Consider the following 18,257-nt stretch of genomic DNA (forward strand, 5'->3'; position numbering starts at 1 on the left):
AGCAAGGGACTGCAGCAAGAAAGGAGGGTCTCCTGGGTAGACACTTGGTGCCTCCCTGGAGAGCTGGGTCTGGGTCTGCCCTTGCCTCGAAGTTACTGTGTGAGTCGGGGAGCCGCATACTTTCACAGGAGCAGCCGCGTCTTCCTCATTTGCTGGAGCTGATTTACAGAAGTGCTAAAAGTTTGCAGCTGCAGTCACAGATATCGGGGGCTGGGGTTTAGTTAAATAAAGTGCTCTATAGAGCCAAAACCACCAAAAAAATAGATCCTAGTTAGTTCAAACTGTGTGTCCAAAATGAATGAGTACTTATGACCTAAATCTCTCTTTGTCTCTTGTTTTGCAACTGTTAAATAGGGATAACTCCACCCTCCACACCTGAAAAGGTGGCTGTGAAAACAGCTTCATTAATAGCCCTGAAGCACTCACTCAGTGCTGAAGTGATGAGCACTAGAAAGAGTCTGTGAAGCAATGGAAAAGCAGGATGTCGGAGCAGACTCCAACCACAGGATAGCGATGAAGGTAATGCAGCCATCCCAGAAAAAAAAAAAAAAACAACCACAACTTTGTGGATCATGCAGTTATAGAGCACAGCATGTTACATGGCACGAGGGTGTAAATGCACTGTGCTTAAGGGAGCTAATTCTGGGATTTACATACTCTCATGTGCTTGACTTAGAGCCCTCATTGTTTTGGGGTGTAAAGTACTTGTCTCCTGCAAATGGGCAAGTTGTGCCCAGTAAGGACTGACAGTGTTCATGTGATGGGTGTTTGCTCTTTGCTAGGTGGATGACTTTGGTGGGACTCTGCTTAAGGTCTCCTACCACCTCCTCACTCTCGCACTCACCCAGCTCAGCTGAGATGAAATAGCCCTGGTGATGGAGACAAGCCACCCCACCAGCTGGCGAAGCTGCCCACATCGCAGACAGGACCAACACGTGTTGACAGAGAAGGACATGGCAGAAGCTTGTCTGGTAGAGAGCAGGGAGTTTGTTCAACACTACCATTCACTTAACATCTCTATCAGCACGGAATTCCACATAAAAACCTTCAAACTCATCTGGGGAATGATAAGCAAATTGTTGCAATTGTCCAAATATTGTCAGAAATTATTTGCATAAAATGCTACATGCGAAGCAGAAACAATCTTGGTGGTTTACAGGAGGCTGAAGTTGGTAGCTGCTCTAGGTTGGATTTTTAAATAGCACTATGCACTGAATGGTCATGCAAACAAGATGGGTGAGATGGATGGGGTGAGACGCAGTTTTGAAAGTTGCTGCCATAAGCCTGCAGCAGGGGAGAGGGATAGAGCAGCAGGTTTACAGGGAAACTCTACCAACCACCTGTGCTGAGGAAGCTGTTTGTCCGGTGGGGCGTACGGACGCTTCTGGACTTTGGAGGCAAAGGGACTGGCTGTGGTGAAGGCTGAGAAATGCCCCATGCATTCTCTGGGCTCTGAGGAGCCCATCTTAGTAGCTTTTTAAAAATGTTGTCCTTATTTAAACCCTGGGGACAGAGCTCTAACCCATCCTACAGAGGCAGGATTCAACCTGGGCCCTTTCTGACAGAGGTTTGTTCCCAGCCACTTCATATGAAGGGGTTTCAATAACTTCGCTGAACTGCCCATCCCAAGGTCTTCCCTAACCTCATCTTGCTTCAAATCTCAGAGCTGAACCTTTCCTGCTGCAGTTGGAGCCCAGTGCTTCTTACCCTGCACTGATTGCACAGAAAAGGGCTGACCACCCTTTCCATTACAACATATCAAAGACTGGTCCTTCCTCCCCACCCACCTCCCGCCCCCAGGACTTCTCTTTTCCAGGCTAAATGGACCCAGCTTCTTCACTCTTTTCTCTTAGCGCACGATTTCTGTGTATTTATCCTTCACATTGTTTTCTTCTGGACTTTTCCACTTCTGGACCTGGGACTCTGAGTGGGCCCTGGCCCCGCACAGGCAGCGCAGGGCAGTCGTCTCCTCTGCCTTGCACCCCGCACCCCCGGCCCCTCTGCGACACCTCCGCGCTGCTGGCGAAGCTTTAGCTGATGATGCTCTGCAACCCCCAGATTTTTCCCTCCCATTCTGCTGCCTGGTCGGTTATTCCCCAGCTCTTCTACCTACATCTCACTTTGCTTTACATTTGCATTTGTTCTTGCTGAACTGCATCTTGCTGCTTTCAAGCCATTTTTTCTGGCAGCCGAGGTCACACTGAACCCAGCCTCCAGAGTCCCCGCAGTCACTCTGTTCTCTGGAGAGAACAGGACTCCCTTCAGCAGTCCCCGCTGTTATTCAGAAGGATAAATGCAGAACTGGATGGCCCTGTCCTTCCCCTAGAATTCTCAGGAAAGATCTCTGCTCCATCAAGCTGTCTGTATGGCAGTACCTAGCACTTCTGAGTTCATCCAGCGCCATTGACAGCGATTTCACAGCCACTGCAATTAAGATCAAGACACCTAAATGACCCCAGAAGGTCAGGGGACACTAGTCACAGTGTAAATGTAGTCACCTAAATCAAGCATGGAGGTGAGGAGGCTGGCTCCTAAGGCTCCCCCTGATAGCAGGGGAGGAGAGCCTGGGGAGGCACAGCAGGATACCAGCTCCCCATGTTGTGCCCGCAGCAGGTGCCCAGGGCAGCACCCGGAGAGCCGTGACCAGATGCTGGTGGAGCCACACTGGTGGTTTCTGCTGCTCTGGGTCGGGGGATCGCAGGTGTCTCCAGAGGAATGGCATGGGGCACTGCCTGCAGGGGGGCAACACGGGTCCTGCCCAGCCCAGGGGACTGCTGTGAAGGCTCTGTCCACCTTCCCACCAGGAGACAGCCTCATTTACAGCACACTTATTCATTGCTCATAAGCGAGGAATTTATTAGCATCGTAGGCAGCTTGAGAGGGAGGAGTGTGCTTGGGCAAGGAGGGAAAAGGATGCTCTCTTACTCCTGCTCAGCAAGACCAAGTGTCCGAACCCTCTCCTGCGATGTCACTCTCTCCTGAGACTTCTCCATCAGCTGTCAATAAAAGCCCAGCTCTGGGCAAACCAGGGCACAGCTCAAAACTCTCCTCCTGTGGATCAAAGAATAACCTTTGCCACAGCCACCTTCTGGCCAGTTTTGCACTGACCGTCCAGCTCCTGCCGGGACACCCAGCTTCCCTGCACCGCCTCCTGCCAACGCACCCACCACCTTCCTGATCCCCTCCCTTCATTGCTAGATACGAAAGGAGGGAATTCAGCTTATTTGCCCCATAATGGAACGAGGATATTTTTCCCTGAGGAAGGAGCTCCCTCGGTCCTGCAACAGCAGCCTGGAGAGCAGGGTGGGCCAGGTGGTCTCTGAGACCCGCTCGCCAGCGGAGAAGTGTGGGTTTCCTCGGGAGAGCGGGAATCCAGAGCTGTGCTTCCTGGAAAGGAAGTGCTGCACGGGGGTTGCAGAGTTCAGAGGAAGTGTAGCGATGCAGCGAGCGAATGGATGCTTCAATGCTTGTGCCGTTAGCTGGTGCCTTGAGGGGCCTGAACTCAACGCCTCGCAAGCCCCTCGTCTCACCGGTGCCTTTGGCTGCTCCATTCCTGGAGCCAGCCATGCCAGAGGAGCCCTGCCTGCCACGGAGGACCTGCGCTGCCAGGAGATGGGGGTCCCTCAGAGCAGCTCACGCCGAGAAAGCAAACCCTCGCAGCCACGTTTGAAAGTGTGGAGGATGCTGGCATTTCCCCACAGCACACCAGGAGAAAAAAAAAAAAAAAATCACTTAAGGCTGTGAAATGTTCCAATAACAGGGCCAAGGGTAGTGCACCAGTGCTACAGGATGTTTCTAAAGAGGGGAATGGGCCCAAACAGAGCAGTTTTGCTACTGGACCTAGGCCAGGCAATTTCCATGAACCACTCAGCCCGTGGCCAGCCCCATGTGGTTCTTGCTTTTGGCCATGTTTGCCCCTGTGTTGGCTCCACGAGCGGCAGGGCTGGGAAGCTATGCCAGCAATGCCCACGCAAGTCTGCTCTGCGCTCCAAGAGTGTGCTCCTCTGTGCGTGTGCTTTCTGCGCTGCAATAAGGCTGCAACCCCAAAACTGCCAATACTTTTGCCCTAATGACAGCTGCATCTCAAGTGCCCTTGCTGACGCCCTGCTGCTGAAACTTGCTCACTGCTATTGCCTGAGAGAGGAGGAACTCAACCAAAACACCAATATGTAACAAAAACCATTAACTGGGAACTGGGAATTGCTGCTTGCCGCAGGAGCAAGTTACTGTGGATGGGTTCATTCCTGTTTCTGTATCTGCTCCTCACGGCACATGCGAGAACTCAGCCGCTCCAAAGATGTGTGCTCAGGAGCAAATGGATCCTGCTCTGGCACTCCCTGCTCCTGCACTGTCACTTCCAGAGCCCCAGAGTAGAGTACCCCAAGGGCACTCCTGAAGCACTGCTGTCCCAGGGGCTGCTTGCACGTCTTGCACCGAGGCTCATGCTAAGGATGGAAGTAGTCCCTCACAGCAAACACCAGGAGAGAAACAAGAGGGTGCAAAGCAGCGTCTCTTTATGCTGTCTGCATGGGCCATGCTCAAGTTGGGTGCTGGCAAAGGGAGAATAGCAAGGAAACAACTTCCCATATGCCATAATGCTCCTGTCTCCCCATAGTCCTGTTCCACGTCTCCTACTGCCAGCTGTGGTGAGAGGGGGCTAGAGGGGAGCCGGCAGGGAATCAGGACCATTACATGACAGCCTCACATCCTCTGGGGTGTAGCCAAGCTCATACCATGGGGTGGAGTGACAATTAGGTCCTAGGTTTATCTTCTGGGTCCATAGACCATTATGTTTACAGCCCTTTAATTTGTGTGCCAGGGTTGATATTCCTCTTACGGGCTGGTGGTGAGGTACTAACGAAATTTTTAAAGAGCTAAAGAGCTTTGCTTTATGGAAAATACTGGTCCTGCCAAACCCAGTCCAAATGTTCTATGATCCCGAGCCTTTCTTCTTAGGTAGGACCACTCCTTCATTGTAGAGATGCAAGCCATCCGCACAAACAGCATTTATGTGGCACCTGCTGAGGGTATCATCTGTCCTCTCCCCCGTACCCACGTCAATGGTGTCAGGGGCGGTGGGAGGGGGTGGATGGGTTGTGGGGAGGTGGATGGCTGCCTGGGAATTTCCCCAGCTGGGCTGGGGTGGCGGATGCTGCCCAGGGCTGGACCGACCTCCTGCTCGCACAGGGCTGGCACGGCGCGTGGTGCCCCTGGAATTTCTGGGGCTCCCAGCAGCACCTCCTCCGCACTGCCCTCCTTTGAGGGTCCAGGTTTCGTAGCCAGAGCTGGGGCTTTTCTTCCTTTCCATCTCTGCTGTTTGTCTCAGAGAAAACCCATCTCGCTGTTTTTCAACTGCCTGAAGGTGTTTTTCGGGGGTTTTTCAGGCTATTTTGAAGCTCATTTTTCCCAGATGTGCTTTTTTTTTTTTCTTTTTTTTTTTTTTTTTCTTCTTCTGTAACTTTTCTTCTTCGCCTTAAAGTTTCCGGCCACGTGACTTTCAGCTTACATCCCCGAGGTTCTGAGAAACCACAGGAGGCTGAGACCTAAAGGGAAGGTGCAGACGCTCTGAGGAGAGGCAGAGAAAGTGGCAGAGCGCGGGGCAGGAGGACAGCGTGCCTCTGGGACAGGCAAGAGCTGAGAAGCCACGGGCCATCTCAGGGGGAACAGAGGAGGACAGGGGAGAGGAAAGGGAAGCGAGGCAGAAGGCAGGCACACCAAGAGCACCAAGGAAGCTGAAGAGGCCCTGGGAGCCAGAGACGGGAGCCATGCCCCACAGCTCCGACAGCAGCGACTCCAGCAGCTTCAGCCAGTCACCCCCTCCCAGCAAGCAGGTAAAGCAGGGACCCTTCTCCGGCTCTCCTGGCTGGACAGTCCTTCGGGGTGGGCAGGAGGAAGGGTGGCACCCCCCGCTGGCATTTTCACAGCGCAGCATGGCGGGGCTTTCTAGGAACTGCTGCGGGAAGAGGGATGCGGGGCTGAGCCAACAGCCCTGGCAGGAGCCCCTGCCACTGAGCTGGGTACGGGTGGAGGGAGGAAGACCAGTTACCTGGAACTATGCCAGGGGAAACTAGGGGGGCCGGGATCTCCTGGGCATGGTGTGCCCTGTGATACATGCCAGGAGGCAGCAGGCAGGCGGCTTCGGCGTGAGAGTTGGTGGAGGAGCGAGGAGCCCGAGTGCGCAGTTCCTGGCCATGGACTGGGACAGCCCAAGTGGAGCTTGCCTGCTTCCCACCGCCATGGACAGCACTCGGCACCCAGAAATGCCCTGCCACTTTGGGTCTGCCTTCTTTTCTCCTCAGACTCAGAGGTTTTTTGTCTCAGTAATGCTTGACAGAGGGATTTTTTTTTTTTGTTGGACAGAGTACCATAATGGTAGGTCTTTTGCTGGCAGATACTGACACAAGTCTAAGGTATTCCCACTGTCTTTTCTGGCTAAGCTTTATTTCATCTGTCATTTGCCATTTCTCTAGGGCTGGCAACAACGGCAAGTACCTGAGACTTTGCTCAGAAATCTTGGGGATGATTGGGGCAAATGATTTGGGGCTTGCAACCAGGGTTGGGGAGGCATCCTGGTAGAGAAAGGGTTAAAGCACAGGAGGTGCCAAAGGATAGGGACTGGACTTGGTGCAGGATGCGGGAGCTGCTGTATCTGAGCAATTTGTAGAGTATTGAAGGCAAGGATAAAACGGTTAAGTTCAAAGAAAAGATCTTGGGCGGGGTGGAGGGGGGAGAGGATGTGGACAGACTGATGGGCTGGGAAGATAACTTCTGTGGCTGAGTTTTGTAGTCCTGTGGAGAAGCGGTGGTGTGAATGCTAGAGAGTCCACAAAAGAGGCAGTGCAATATGAAAATAGAAGATGAAAGAGTCTGTGTGACGGTTTCAACTGTCAGAAGGCAGCAGCAGGAACAGATCTCAGCAGAGAACGGTTGCTGCATGAAGGTTGTGACCTGGAGCCTGGAGACCCTCTCCCCTGCCTACGGGCTTGGGAATGTTGCAGTCAGCATTGCAGGCATTGCTACAGAGGGACTCCAGAAAAGAGCAAGCACAGAGATCAGAGAGCTGGAGCATATGAGATCTGGAGTAAAACCAAAAGCTCTGAGTCTGTCTAGTTAAAAAAAGCAGGGGCCACATTGCACTGTAAGGGTCTGCAACAAATAAAGCCCGAGGGAGAAGGGTGATGGAGAGGGGGTGGGACCTACAGGGATGAAAGAAGGAAAACACAGTCTGAATCTCTGGAAAGATGGTTTAACCAAGGAGTTGGAATGTCTGCAGTGCCGTATCCATGCAAAGAGATGGGGAAGGGAAAGGTTTTCTGTATAAGGAATTCAAATTGTCTCCGCTCATGGACTCTGGTCCCTAAAGCCATATCCCAGGCCTGTGTCTTGGTGAAGGGAGAGTGGCCATTTCCCAGCTGTGCTGGGATGCCCAAGGGTATCCAACTTGCCCCTCCTGGCAACAGGGATGCCAAAAGTATCACACATCCCTGGGGTGTGGCTTTATGCTGGTGCTGAGGGTGTGTATCCCATGTCCTGTGCTTCATTGATGTTATCTGCTGTGTCCCCTTCCCATGTACTGCCTCACAGGAGCAGGGCAAGGGAGAGGATGCTCCAGTCATTTCCATGCCTTGTTTCCTTAGGACTCTTCTGATGACATGAGGAAAGTCCAAAGGAGGGAGAAGAATCGTATCGCTGCCCAGAAGAGTCGCCTGAGGCAGACCCAGAAAGCCGACACACTGCACTTGGTGAGCACTCCCACCCTTTCCCATCCTGGGGGCTGAGGTCTCACATAGGGGACAATGTGCTTTTCCCCTGGGGACTTGCAGCAGAGATATGCTCGGTTGAGGCAGGACAGGAAAAGTGAGGCCAGGGCAGGATGTAGGAGTCAGCGCTCACAGTGAGAGCACACAGCCCAGGACGACTGCTACTGAACCATTTAGTTTTGCAGCTAGTTTTGAATCCATCTTTATCTCTCAGTCTGACATTACCAATTTCCTTTCCTAACCTCTTCAAAAGTCAAAAGTTCTTTGGAAGAGCAGGCTCACCCGCGCTGGCTCTCCCCGGGTTTGTGCTTCATGCCCTCACTTACGCAACAGTGCAACAGCGTACAAGGACGCTTTTCTGAGACAGTAGTGCTTTGTATTCATTGGTATGGATGATGGTGCAATGTGGAGCTGAATGGGACCTCTCCCCTGGCCTGTTCCCTGAGATGCTACTCAGTGTAGATAAATAAATATTAATCATTTTCTAATATTTTTACATATCTCCATAGTAGAGCTTGTATCCCTTTCTGAATGCTGTACAGTACCTGGAGGCTTTTCCTGTTGTTTAGTATGGACTTTCCCTCCTTTGGTTTCACCCTGCTGTCCCACCCTCCTCCTGTGACACCACAGGCACCCCTGCAGCTCTTCCCAGAAGAAGAATTAGGCATCTGCTTTTCAGGAGGGATGGTCACTTCTGGTGGTGTGTGTTTGGGCAGGAGTGTGTGGTCAGTGTCAGAGCACAGGGGCTGGGCTCCTTTGTATTTTGCATGTTGATAAGTGCAGTCCCATGTGTTCTGGGCCACTGGTGGGCAGGATGCAGAACATGTAGCCTGTAGTGGGCAGAGACCATCTTTATCCCTGCACTGGGCTTGGCTGCCCTTTGAAAAGTGGTAGTCGGGCTCATGTTTCAAAAAGACATGCTTTGACTTGGTGGTCTTCATATTCCCCCAGATCCCCATTTTTGGGAAGAATTCTTGAGAAGCCGCTCCTGAACCTTCCTCCTTACATAGTGCCCTCAGTCCATGGTTGGAGCTGGGTTTAAGACAGAGATTTCATTCTTTTCTCAGTAGCTGATGATCCTTCTAGGGCTGACATGGCGCTAGGCTGATTGCATTACGTCTGTCAGCAGTGATGGCTCTGGGTGACTGTGCCTGAAAGGGATGAAGAGACACCCTTTCCTTGGAGTCAGTGCTCTCTCCAAGGTAATCCTAGAGGTGGATGTGGGATCTGATCCTCTCCCAGGAAAATCCTGCATAGCTGTGCACCAAGAAGAATCTTAGAGCAAATGACAAACCACTTGCTTACAAGACTACTACTGCTCAGCTAGCATTGATAGCACACACTCTTTGCTTTCCCATGGGGATGGGAGAAGGGGGGCTATGCCCAGTTTAGTTCAGACAGAGAGGATCCTGGCAGGCAGCTGGAGAAATGCAGGTGGGCAAGTAGTGGATGTCTAGTGAGTTTCTGCTAATGTTTTCCCAGTTCCTGGCAAACAGTGACCCCCGCTGCTCCTGGGTTCATTCCCTGAATACTCTTGGCCTTTAGTCGGCTCTGCATCAGGGACTTTGCTTCTCTGATGTGGTTCTGCTCAGAAGAGCGTGGCTCAGCTTCAGCTATGGTGGTAGCAAAGGAGCCAGCAGATCCATCTGCCCCAGGGCTTCATAGCTTGTGTTTTGAGGGGAATGAGTCATGGGGAGACTGGGACTCCCGGCCCCTGGGTGATTCCCATCAGCTCCTGCGTTCGACGTCAGTCCTGATTTCTAAAGCATTTAGTCACGTCTGAGAGATGCTCGTTCGCTGTGCGGGCTCCTCCTGTGACAGCCACTGTAACTGCCGGGTGCGTTTCAACCTGTGCACAGAGAGTGGGCACCAGCAGAAGTCTGAGTGGCAGCGAAGGGGTGACAGGTTCACTTTGCGAGGTGGCGGTGCAGCTTTCCAGAGCCTCAGAGCTCTGGGTCCCGCTTTAGCTCTCTCAGCTGAGTTCGCAGACCCTGTCACCGCGTCCTCCCTCCCTCCTCAGGTCCTGCTCAGGCTGCTGGCTCCATGGTCGGTGGGTGCCTGGGATGCTCCAGCCTGGAGCTGGCTGCACTTCGGCAGCAGTAGATGTAGCAAAAGCTGTGATGCTCTTGGGATTGGATCACTGAGACAAGACTGAGCATCGTTATTAACCCCTTTGTTGTTATTCTCGTGAATAACAGTATTAATTCAGTTCTTCTGAGGCCTCGGTTTCTCTTTTCTTCTGACTCAAGCATCTCCCCCTCCTCCCCACCGTGCCGCTGGTTTCCCCGGCTGCTAGCAGGAAGCAGTGAGTCTTTTCTTTCCAGGGCAATGACAGGTTTCCTGTGGCAGGTGGTTTTCTGGTTAAAGACGGCGGTTATTCAGCGCACCCTCCCCCCGGCCGGGGCGGCCCGGGAAGCGTCCGGGCGACGTGCCTGTGCGTGAGAGGGAGCGAGAAAGCCTGGGCGGGAGCACACCACAGTCACTTCTCGTAAGCCGGGGCCAGGGAGCGTGGCTGGGGCCGCCAGCATCGCACCCGCACCCGCGCCCGGCCCGGCCAGCCCCGCGAGTGGGGTTTGCCCAGGCGCGGCTCGGTGCCGAATTTACCGGAAACGTGTCATTCTGGAAACTCGGCGGGGCAGAGATGCGCGGGACCGCCACCCCCGTGTCCCCGGCTCATCCCTGCGGGTCCTGCGCTGAGGAAGCCCCTGTGGTTTTGTCTCCCCAGGAGAGCGAAGACCTGGAGAGGCAGAATGCTGCCCTGCGCCGGGAGATCAAGCAGCTGACGGAGGAGATGAAGCACTTCACCTCGATGCTGAGCTCCCACGAACCGCTCTGCTCCATCCTCACATCCCCTCCGCCGCCCCCAGAAGTGCTTTACGCCACACACTCCTTCCACCAGCCCCACATCAGCTCCCCACGCTTCCAGCACTGAGCCAGCCAGCGGAACGGCAGCCTGCCCGGTTCCGCCGATGGCAAGAAGCGATTCCATGGGGCTTGCTTTGCCATCCAAGGGAGAGGGACGGATGGACAGACACCCCTTCTCAAAGTGTGTACTCTGAGCGACTTGCCTAAGACTTGCTCCCTGTGCAGAAATGGCAGAGCCACCAGGAGGCATCTTTGGGCAGTTTCCAGCTTGGATCCTGGGAAGAGGAGGCATTCGCAAAAGGGCACCAACCCCCTTTCCCTGGTGCTTGCTTGGGGACGCTCGCAGGAGTGTGCGGCGCCAGCAGCCTCTGTGTGAGCATCTGGCTGCGGTGTGCAACAGCCGGAGCTCCAGGACGAGGAACGGGAGCAGGGGCAGAGGGGAAGGTTGGGAGCCACAGAGTACCAGGGCAAAACTGGTTTATTTTTGTAAAATAAAGATTGAAAATGCTTAACTCTTTGTTTCCGAAATAGGACCTGAGCCATTCCTAAGGCCCGGCATGACACAGTGAGGACGTAGGCAGCAGCAGGGGAGAGCCTGGAGTCTGGGGAACAGCCCTGTGTGTGCTGGTGTCTAATCCAAGGCCAGCAGCTGGAGTTCCACATTTAGAAGGGGGGCCCGTGTGCGTGGGTTGGGCAGGTTGGTGAGCAGTGGTTTGTGGGGTGATGGGATCCCTGGGGGGAGATGGGTCCCTCCTTGCTGCCGGGCTGGACCTGGCTAATGAGTCTGACATCATAGCATCACAGGTCTCTTCCCTGCTGACCCCCTCAGCTCCCTGCTGCCCGTGGCTAGACCTCCACATGCTCCCCTTGCATATGTGGAGGTGCACTGCCATAACATGTCAGCTTATGTGTGGGTCTTGGTGGGCTGGTGGAGCCTTCAGCTTGACCAGCAGCACAGCTGGGAAGGAGCATCGCAGCGTGGAGCGCACAGGGGAAGCGGGACCTTGCAGGACCCTTGCTCCAAGACACCCTGCTGTACGGCATGGAGCCGCAGCCTATGCTGTTTCCCCTTCTCCACCAGTCACAGCTCCACAAAAGGCTGCTGCACTACCTCATGCATTGACGCAGATGAAACCTGAAAGCTCAGTGAAGAGTAGATTAGTTCTGCTGGGTCTGATCTAGTGTAAATCTGTGGTCCATACAGATGGTCTCTGCACCTAACACCCCACCAGCCAGCAGTCCACCTACCAGCCCCTCTCTATACACAAGGCTGAAGCCCACCTGCCAGTGCAGGTCCTGTTGCTAATGCTGCCCCAGGACTGCTGCCATCTCCAAGGAGCATCAGCTGCAATTTTTTCAGTATAGGGTACCACAAGCAGTGCTGCTGACATAGGCTTTTAACTGAGCTAAGTTGACCTAATTTGTAGAATCATGGAATGGTTTGGGTTGGAAAGGACCTTTAAAGGACATCTAGTCCAACACCCCTGCAATAAGTAGGGACATCTTCAACGAGATACCATTCTTTCAGGCACAGAGAAGCAGTGTATTTCCAGATGGGTTTTGGACCATCATCATAGCCCTCAAGAGCAGTTGGGAAAAGTCTGTAATGTGCTGTGCTGTGCCCATTTTCTCTCCCTAGTTCGCACTACCTGGATGATAAGCGAACACTGCCATGCCTCAGCAAGCTGTCCTCAGGAAAGGCACAGGTAGCACTGTGATTTCTCCTGCCATGGCATGTTAAGAGGCTCGTGAACCTCCTGCCTCCAGCTTCTGTGCCAGCATGGGAAGAGATGTGGCCAGGGATGCCTGCTGTCAGCACAGCTGGCCAGGGTGTCACCACCCTACAAAAGCAGTGCTGAGGCAACAGGCAATTGCACTGGCCCTTGTCTGTGCAGCTCTGCCCCCTGCCCCGAGGAGGATGCTCACACGTAGGGGAGAATGGTGATTATTCCAGACAGCTGGGTTTCTGCGTACAGGACATGCAGAATACATTGACAGACAGCAAAGAGATTCTCACCATGTTCACAAAAAAGCAGCAGGAGCAATTTCAGTGTGTCTTACACCACCCCTGTCTGTTAGATCTCACACTAGTAGGCTTCACTCCAGCCAGTGGTACCACAACCAGAGCTGCTGATCCCCTGCACGGGCCATGCTTTGAGCCACCCAGGCTACAAAGGCCCTGCCCAAACCGCATTTCTCAGGGATTTGGCTCTTTAAGCCTGGGAAAGACAACTGGCTGCAGCTCTAGAGGAGCTTGTTTTTACAGGCTCCGCTTCTGCTCCCTTAGCTTCTGGTGGGTTTGCTCATGGATTTTTCACTTGCTGTTCCCTAGGGCTCTGATGCTCCCATGCTTCCTCGGTTACACAGAGTTAGAGAAAAGAAGCTACGGCTACCTCGCTTGGGGTTTGCTGTGCAGGGCAATGCACACTGATGCTCCTCACTGGAGGATGCAACAGAGCCCCAGCAAAGCTTGCAGTGACTTAAAACACAGTATTGCCCACAATAACGAGAAATCTCCATCCTTGCTGTCAGCTTTTGTGTTTTCTCGTTGCTGTAAAATGCTAAGCTTGGTTTTAGCTGCAGATGGCGAAGGTCCTACCCTGATGTCTAAGTACCACCTATGCCCACACAGAAACGAAGCCCGTATTTTTGTTGCAGAGCTGTCAAAGTCTGAGATGCTGCAGGCTGGGTGGGGTTCTGCGTAATGCCCACAGAATTGCTAGACTACTCGCTGGTAACGTCTCAGACTTATTTCTGCAACTCAGAACGAAAATAAGTGGTAAGTGGTGAGACTGGGAGACAGGTTTGCAACAACATCCTCTCCAGAACCTAAACAATAGTCTTGGCATCATCAGTTAAGGTGCCCTTCTCGTGCATGGCTGGCTGTGAGCTGGAAGGCCTGCAAGCTGCGTGGTGCTCAGCCGTTTTGGCCAAACACTGGGTGTATGTTGGCGCTAAGGGATGCATATTCCAATCTGACTTGTCTTTGCCCTGGTCTTACCCTCAAAAACTGGATCACAGAAGATGATCTCCATGGTTCAAGCGGTTGTTTCTGGTGATTGTTAGGTGTCTCTCTTTGTTATGAAGAATGGTTCCTCTGGGAGACTCAAACAACAAGGGACAACATATCCTTTCAGGGCCACCAGCCTTTTCAACCAGTTGCTGAGAAAAAGATCTTTTCCTGAGGCTATTTGCAGAGCTGCACAAGCTGCTTGTTCAGGCTATGTGAGGAGATCCCTTCACTTCTGTCCCGGTGCTGTTTCCTGCTTCTCTTTCCCAGGCTCCTGGCCTCTGCTCAAGGCTTCTCATACAACTAGTTTTGATTCCTAAGCAGCCAAGTGCCTGTCCTCTGGTGTGGCCCTCACCGTTGTTAGCAAATGAACTGTTAATGAGTTCAAATGAGGAGCAAAGGGCAGGGTGGTGAACAGGGCAATCATCCCTGACTGCTTTCGATCCTCTGCTCCTACCCAGAGTGCAGTTCCTTTTGAACTTCTTTTCCATGGCATCTGGCATTTCTCAAGTGTTTTGTGAGTATCATCTGGCCATGCCCAGCCTCCAGGAGCACCTTGCTGCTTGCTGCTCCAAGGGAAGGGGATGCTTCTGGGCACACAAATGGAGAAATTGGGTGAAGGCTGGGCCTGTATCAGCTTGTCCCTACCCAAGTAGAATGTCAGTGCCTTTCTGTTGCACTATGTAGTCCCTCACTGGAAAGCTCTCTCAAAGCAGTAAAGAGATGAAGGCTCACAGGAGGCTGGGAGACTCTCTTCGGGCCAGGGAAGGCCAGGCAGGGAGACAGCTCTTCCCTGCGAGCACAGTCTGCCGAAATACTGCGTTTGTGCTGGCCTCTGCTGGGCGAAGGCTGAGCTCTCCCAGCCTGCAGTCATGCTTCTTGGCGACCTCCTCTTCACGCTCCCCTGTGGCAGAGCCGGCTTGGAGGTTAGCCTGGCTATTGCCAGAGACTAGGGAAAGAACTGGAAGGCTCAAGGTTAATGTGTGTGAAGGCAAAGGGTTGGGCAAGGCTGCCTGAAAGGGGATGTCCCGGTCTAAGTGGTCTGTGGTCTCCCTTGGCCAAGGATCTCATAGTTTGGGCTAGGGGCCGGTTCTGCTTTGTGGTCCCAACACATGGCTGCATGAGGGTGTGGGGAGCTTGGCTTGGTGTCACTCAGCTTCCCCAGCTCCTAGTGAGGCTTGCAGAGCTGTATGCAGTCAGTGCTGGGCTGGATGTGGGGACTGAGCACTGGGAAGCATCACAGGTGGAGGGGTGCAAGCTACTTGCTTAAATAGACCTGGCTGCAGCCCTGATGAACTATAATCACCTTCACCGAGGCCTGAGATGAGAACTGTGGATTTCAGTGTTTTGACACTTAGGAAAGCTTTTGTAGAAGCACTTCGGATGGATTTCTGCCCAGCAGCCTTGCCCTGGGGGGTCTGCTGTGGATGCATAACTGGGCAAAGCCAGCCAAAAGCCCAGTGGTTTGGGGCTGGGCAAGCAGTGAGGGCAGGTGGAAGGTGGCACTGGGAGGCAACAGCTGTGGGTGTTTTTCAAGCCTTAATGACCATTGCCTCCACATTTACTTGCTGGCTGGTGTCTTCTCTGCAGACAAAACAGAAGTGTGTGGCAAACATCTGTTGATATAATCAGAGTGGAGATGGGAACCAGGGGACATCAGAGTAACATTTTCTTTCATGGCCTTCACTGAATCTCAATACCTCCTATGGATCAAGGCATCCTGGCAACTCTGTGCAGAAGGACAGCAAGTCTCAAAACATGGAGGGTGCAGTAATTTTCTCACTTTCCAGCCCCTTTAAAGCACAGGCTCAGCACTTTACAAGCACTCAGTATCAGCATTTCAGGGCTGCTTCTATGGTAAGATAAAGATATGACATTCAGTGCTGACTTAAGCTTAACGTATCTCCCCAGATGGGAAGCCCAGGGCAATCTTTGATGCCTGGTATTCCCTTCCTGCTTCCTCCTCCTCAGCTCAGCTGCAGGATCCCAATGTGCCAGGTGCCAAGGGGGGAGAGACACAGCATCAGCCAGTCCAGGGGTAGGTGTGTTCATTCTACTGTATGGGGCTGTTATGATCCCAGCTGTCATCACTATGATGTCCCCCTCCCCCTTTAAATTGATTCACATGTGAATTTTATTTTCTCTCTTGAGGGAGAGAAGAAGGGGTAATACCCAAGCACAGTATGTATGGAGTCAGAAAAGAAGTAGAGGCACATCTTCAGTTTGGCAAAGGACAGACAAGGCAGCTCTGTTGCCCACTTTGCCGTGGCTCCAAAGTATTTATGCACTTGTTTTGCAAATCCCATCTCAGAAGTCACTTCTGTTAGTGCTGCCAGCCTGCATCAGCAAGAGGATAATCTCCTGCATACTGAACTACAGCAGCAGCCCGCAAAAGAGACCCTCTCTCTGCCTCTTACAATGGTCACAGTGTTCAAAGCAGCACTTGTCAGACAAGAATGCTGTCTGGATGCTAATATTTCAGCACACAGAGATCAAAGAAGATCAGGAATCACTGCTAATAGACTAAGTATTTATATGAATCAAAAGCTGGCGAGAAGAGAAAAAGCAAAGCATGGCATGAAACGGCGAGACTTTCTCCTGGCAAACAGCACTGTGCTCGCTTTGTCTGGGTTCTTCTTCTGCAGTGCTGTTGCCACCACCCTATTGATTAATGATCTGCAGGGGATCTGAGCAGTGAGGCAGCAACAGGTGTATACATAAAGTTTTTTAGGTTAATCAAAAATCTACCCAACTAAACAGTAGGGAATATATATTCATTTCTTGACAGGGCAGGGTTACGACGAGTGCCTTAAATTTACTACATAAGACCGTAATTTTTGTTGCAGCTGAGGCTGCAGACACCAGCTGCTGAGAGTCCTACTGCTTCAGAGACATCCGTGCGGAGAAAGCGTACGTTCCTCCCAACTCCTGCACCAGTTCTGTTCTCTTTCCTAAGACACGATCAACTTTTCTCCCCTCATAGCAGCAGTGGTATGGTGCCCTGGTCCCCAGGACTTGTCCCAGGTTTGTCTTTTTTGCTGCAGTGCGAGTGGGAGGAAGAAGAGGAATATGCCCAAGTTCAGCAGTGAGCTGTGCACATTTCTAGCACTCTTTAATTATTAATTAATGCCAGCTGCAAGCATTAGGAGATGAAAACCTTTTTTGTGTCATTGGCATGAACTGGTATGACTCACTGAGATGGAGGCTGGAGGATGCTGAGTAAGAAGGGCTTATATACTTCGAGCTTTTGGTATTTGGGGTTAATCTGTGACCCTGATCTGGACTGGGGATGTAAATCTAGACTGTGGCTGAGTTTTGAGTCTAGCTGGCTCTTTTTTCACTTCTTTTATTCTGAGCTGAGCGAAGAGGTCTTCATGTCCTATGTGCATGCCTGGTGCACAGCAGAGGAGTGAGGTGGGTTTGCCCCAGTGAGAGAGCAAACAGAGCCTATTCATAGCTCTCCTGACAACTATCTGTACCTCCACAGCTTTCCACAAGCAAAGGTTGAGAGCTGGGCTTAGATGCTCGAGCAGCGCAGCAGGCTAACCGCGGTTACACAGCTTTTGGATTAGAGCTGGTTCTCATCCGGCCAGACCAGGGCTTGGGGCAGAGCAAGTTGATATTTGTCTGCAGAAGGCCATGCAGAGGCAGCATAACCACCCTGTGTCGTGAGGGGTGTGCGCTAACCAACAACCGGCACATCCGAGGTACCATGGGTGTGAGTGCTTTTCCCAGCTGCGCACTCCTTTTTACTCCCTTTTCTTGCTGCAAGAAGGCAGCTGTGAATATTAGCACTTTCAGCCATGCCCTCCCATGTACTCTTCGCAGTTCAGACCTATATGATCCATCCATAAAAACGTCACACCTGAGCTGGACAGGATTGAATTGAAGCTGTTGCTATGTTAAAGCCAGGCTTTGAACAGGGAGATTAGATTTTTATTTGGCAGTAGTCCAAGCTGCTGTTGGGCAAGCCCTTCCAGCCAAGGTTGGAAGGTATCAGACTTGCAGTCAGGAACACCAGCCCTGCCCCTAGCAGGGCCACAGGCGAATCACCATAACTCTTTGTACCCCCCTTTCCCCTGTAAAATAGATGTAGGTGATACATCCCCAGTGAAGTTCTCTGAGAACTACAGATGAGATGTACTGAAGGGGAGCAAAACATTATTTCCCTTCCTTGAGTTATGCTTTTGAAAAGCCTTAAACTTTGAAAAGGATAGGTTTGGTGCTCGAAGTTATCCCATGCACAGCTTTGGTGGTTCTAAGGTCTGCAGTATTTTCTAGATGAGATTTTAGATCGTGCAACAACTAAGCCTTCATGTTTTGTGTAGAGGAAGGTAATTTTTGCAGAATTTTGAATGCTGCAGAGCCTGCATGCTGCACTGTTATAAACGTAGTTGTCCATCACTGTATGTGTCCCCAGATCTTTACCAAGGAAATGTAATAAGAAAGATTCATACAGGTTTAGGGTATCAAAATAATTCTGTACCTAACCTACATTAATAAACTAATCCACTGCACTTCTAAACTGTACACTGGGTCCTGCTTTCTGGTGGCTCCTGGGATGTAGACAGCTATAGGTGCCAGCAGAGGGCTCGCAGCCTTCCCTGCTCTATAGGGGAACA

The 18,257-nt window shown here is 52.2% G+C and overlaps 1 protein-coding gene across 1 annotated transcript; it reads left to right on the plus strand.

Moving 5' to 3' along the window:
- Positions 1-5,695: 5,695 nt before the first annotated feature.
- On the plus strand, positions 5,696-10,692 carry BATF (basic leucine zipper ATF-like transcription factor; the record flags this gene model as incomplete). Its single annotated transcript, XM_082485362.1, has 3 exons — positions 5,696-5,831; positions 7,638-7,742; positions 10,486-10,692. The coding sequence occupies exons 1-3, from the start codon at positions 5,766-5,768 to the stop codon at positions 10,690-10,692; spliced, it is 378 nt and encodes a 125-aa protein (XP_082341488.1). The 5' UTR covers positions 5,696-5,765.
- Between the last annotated feature and the right edge of the window lie 7,565 nt (positions 10,693-18,257).

The sequence above is a fragment of the Vanellus vanellus genome, assembly GCF_965231255.1.
Source record: "Vanellus vanellus genome assembly, chromosome: 6".
Lineage (NCBI taxonomy): Eukaryota > Metazoa > Chordata > Aves > Charadriiformes > Charadriidae > Vanellus > Vanellus vanellus.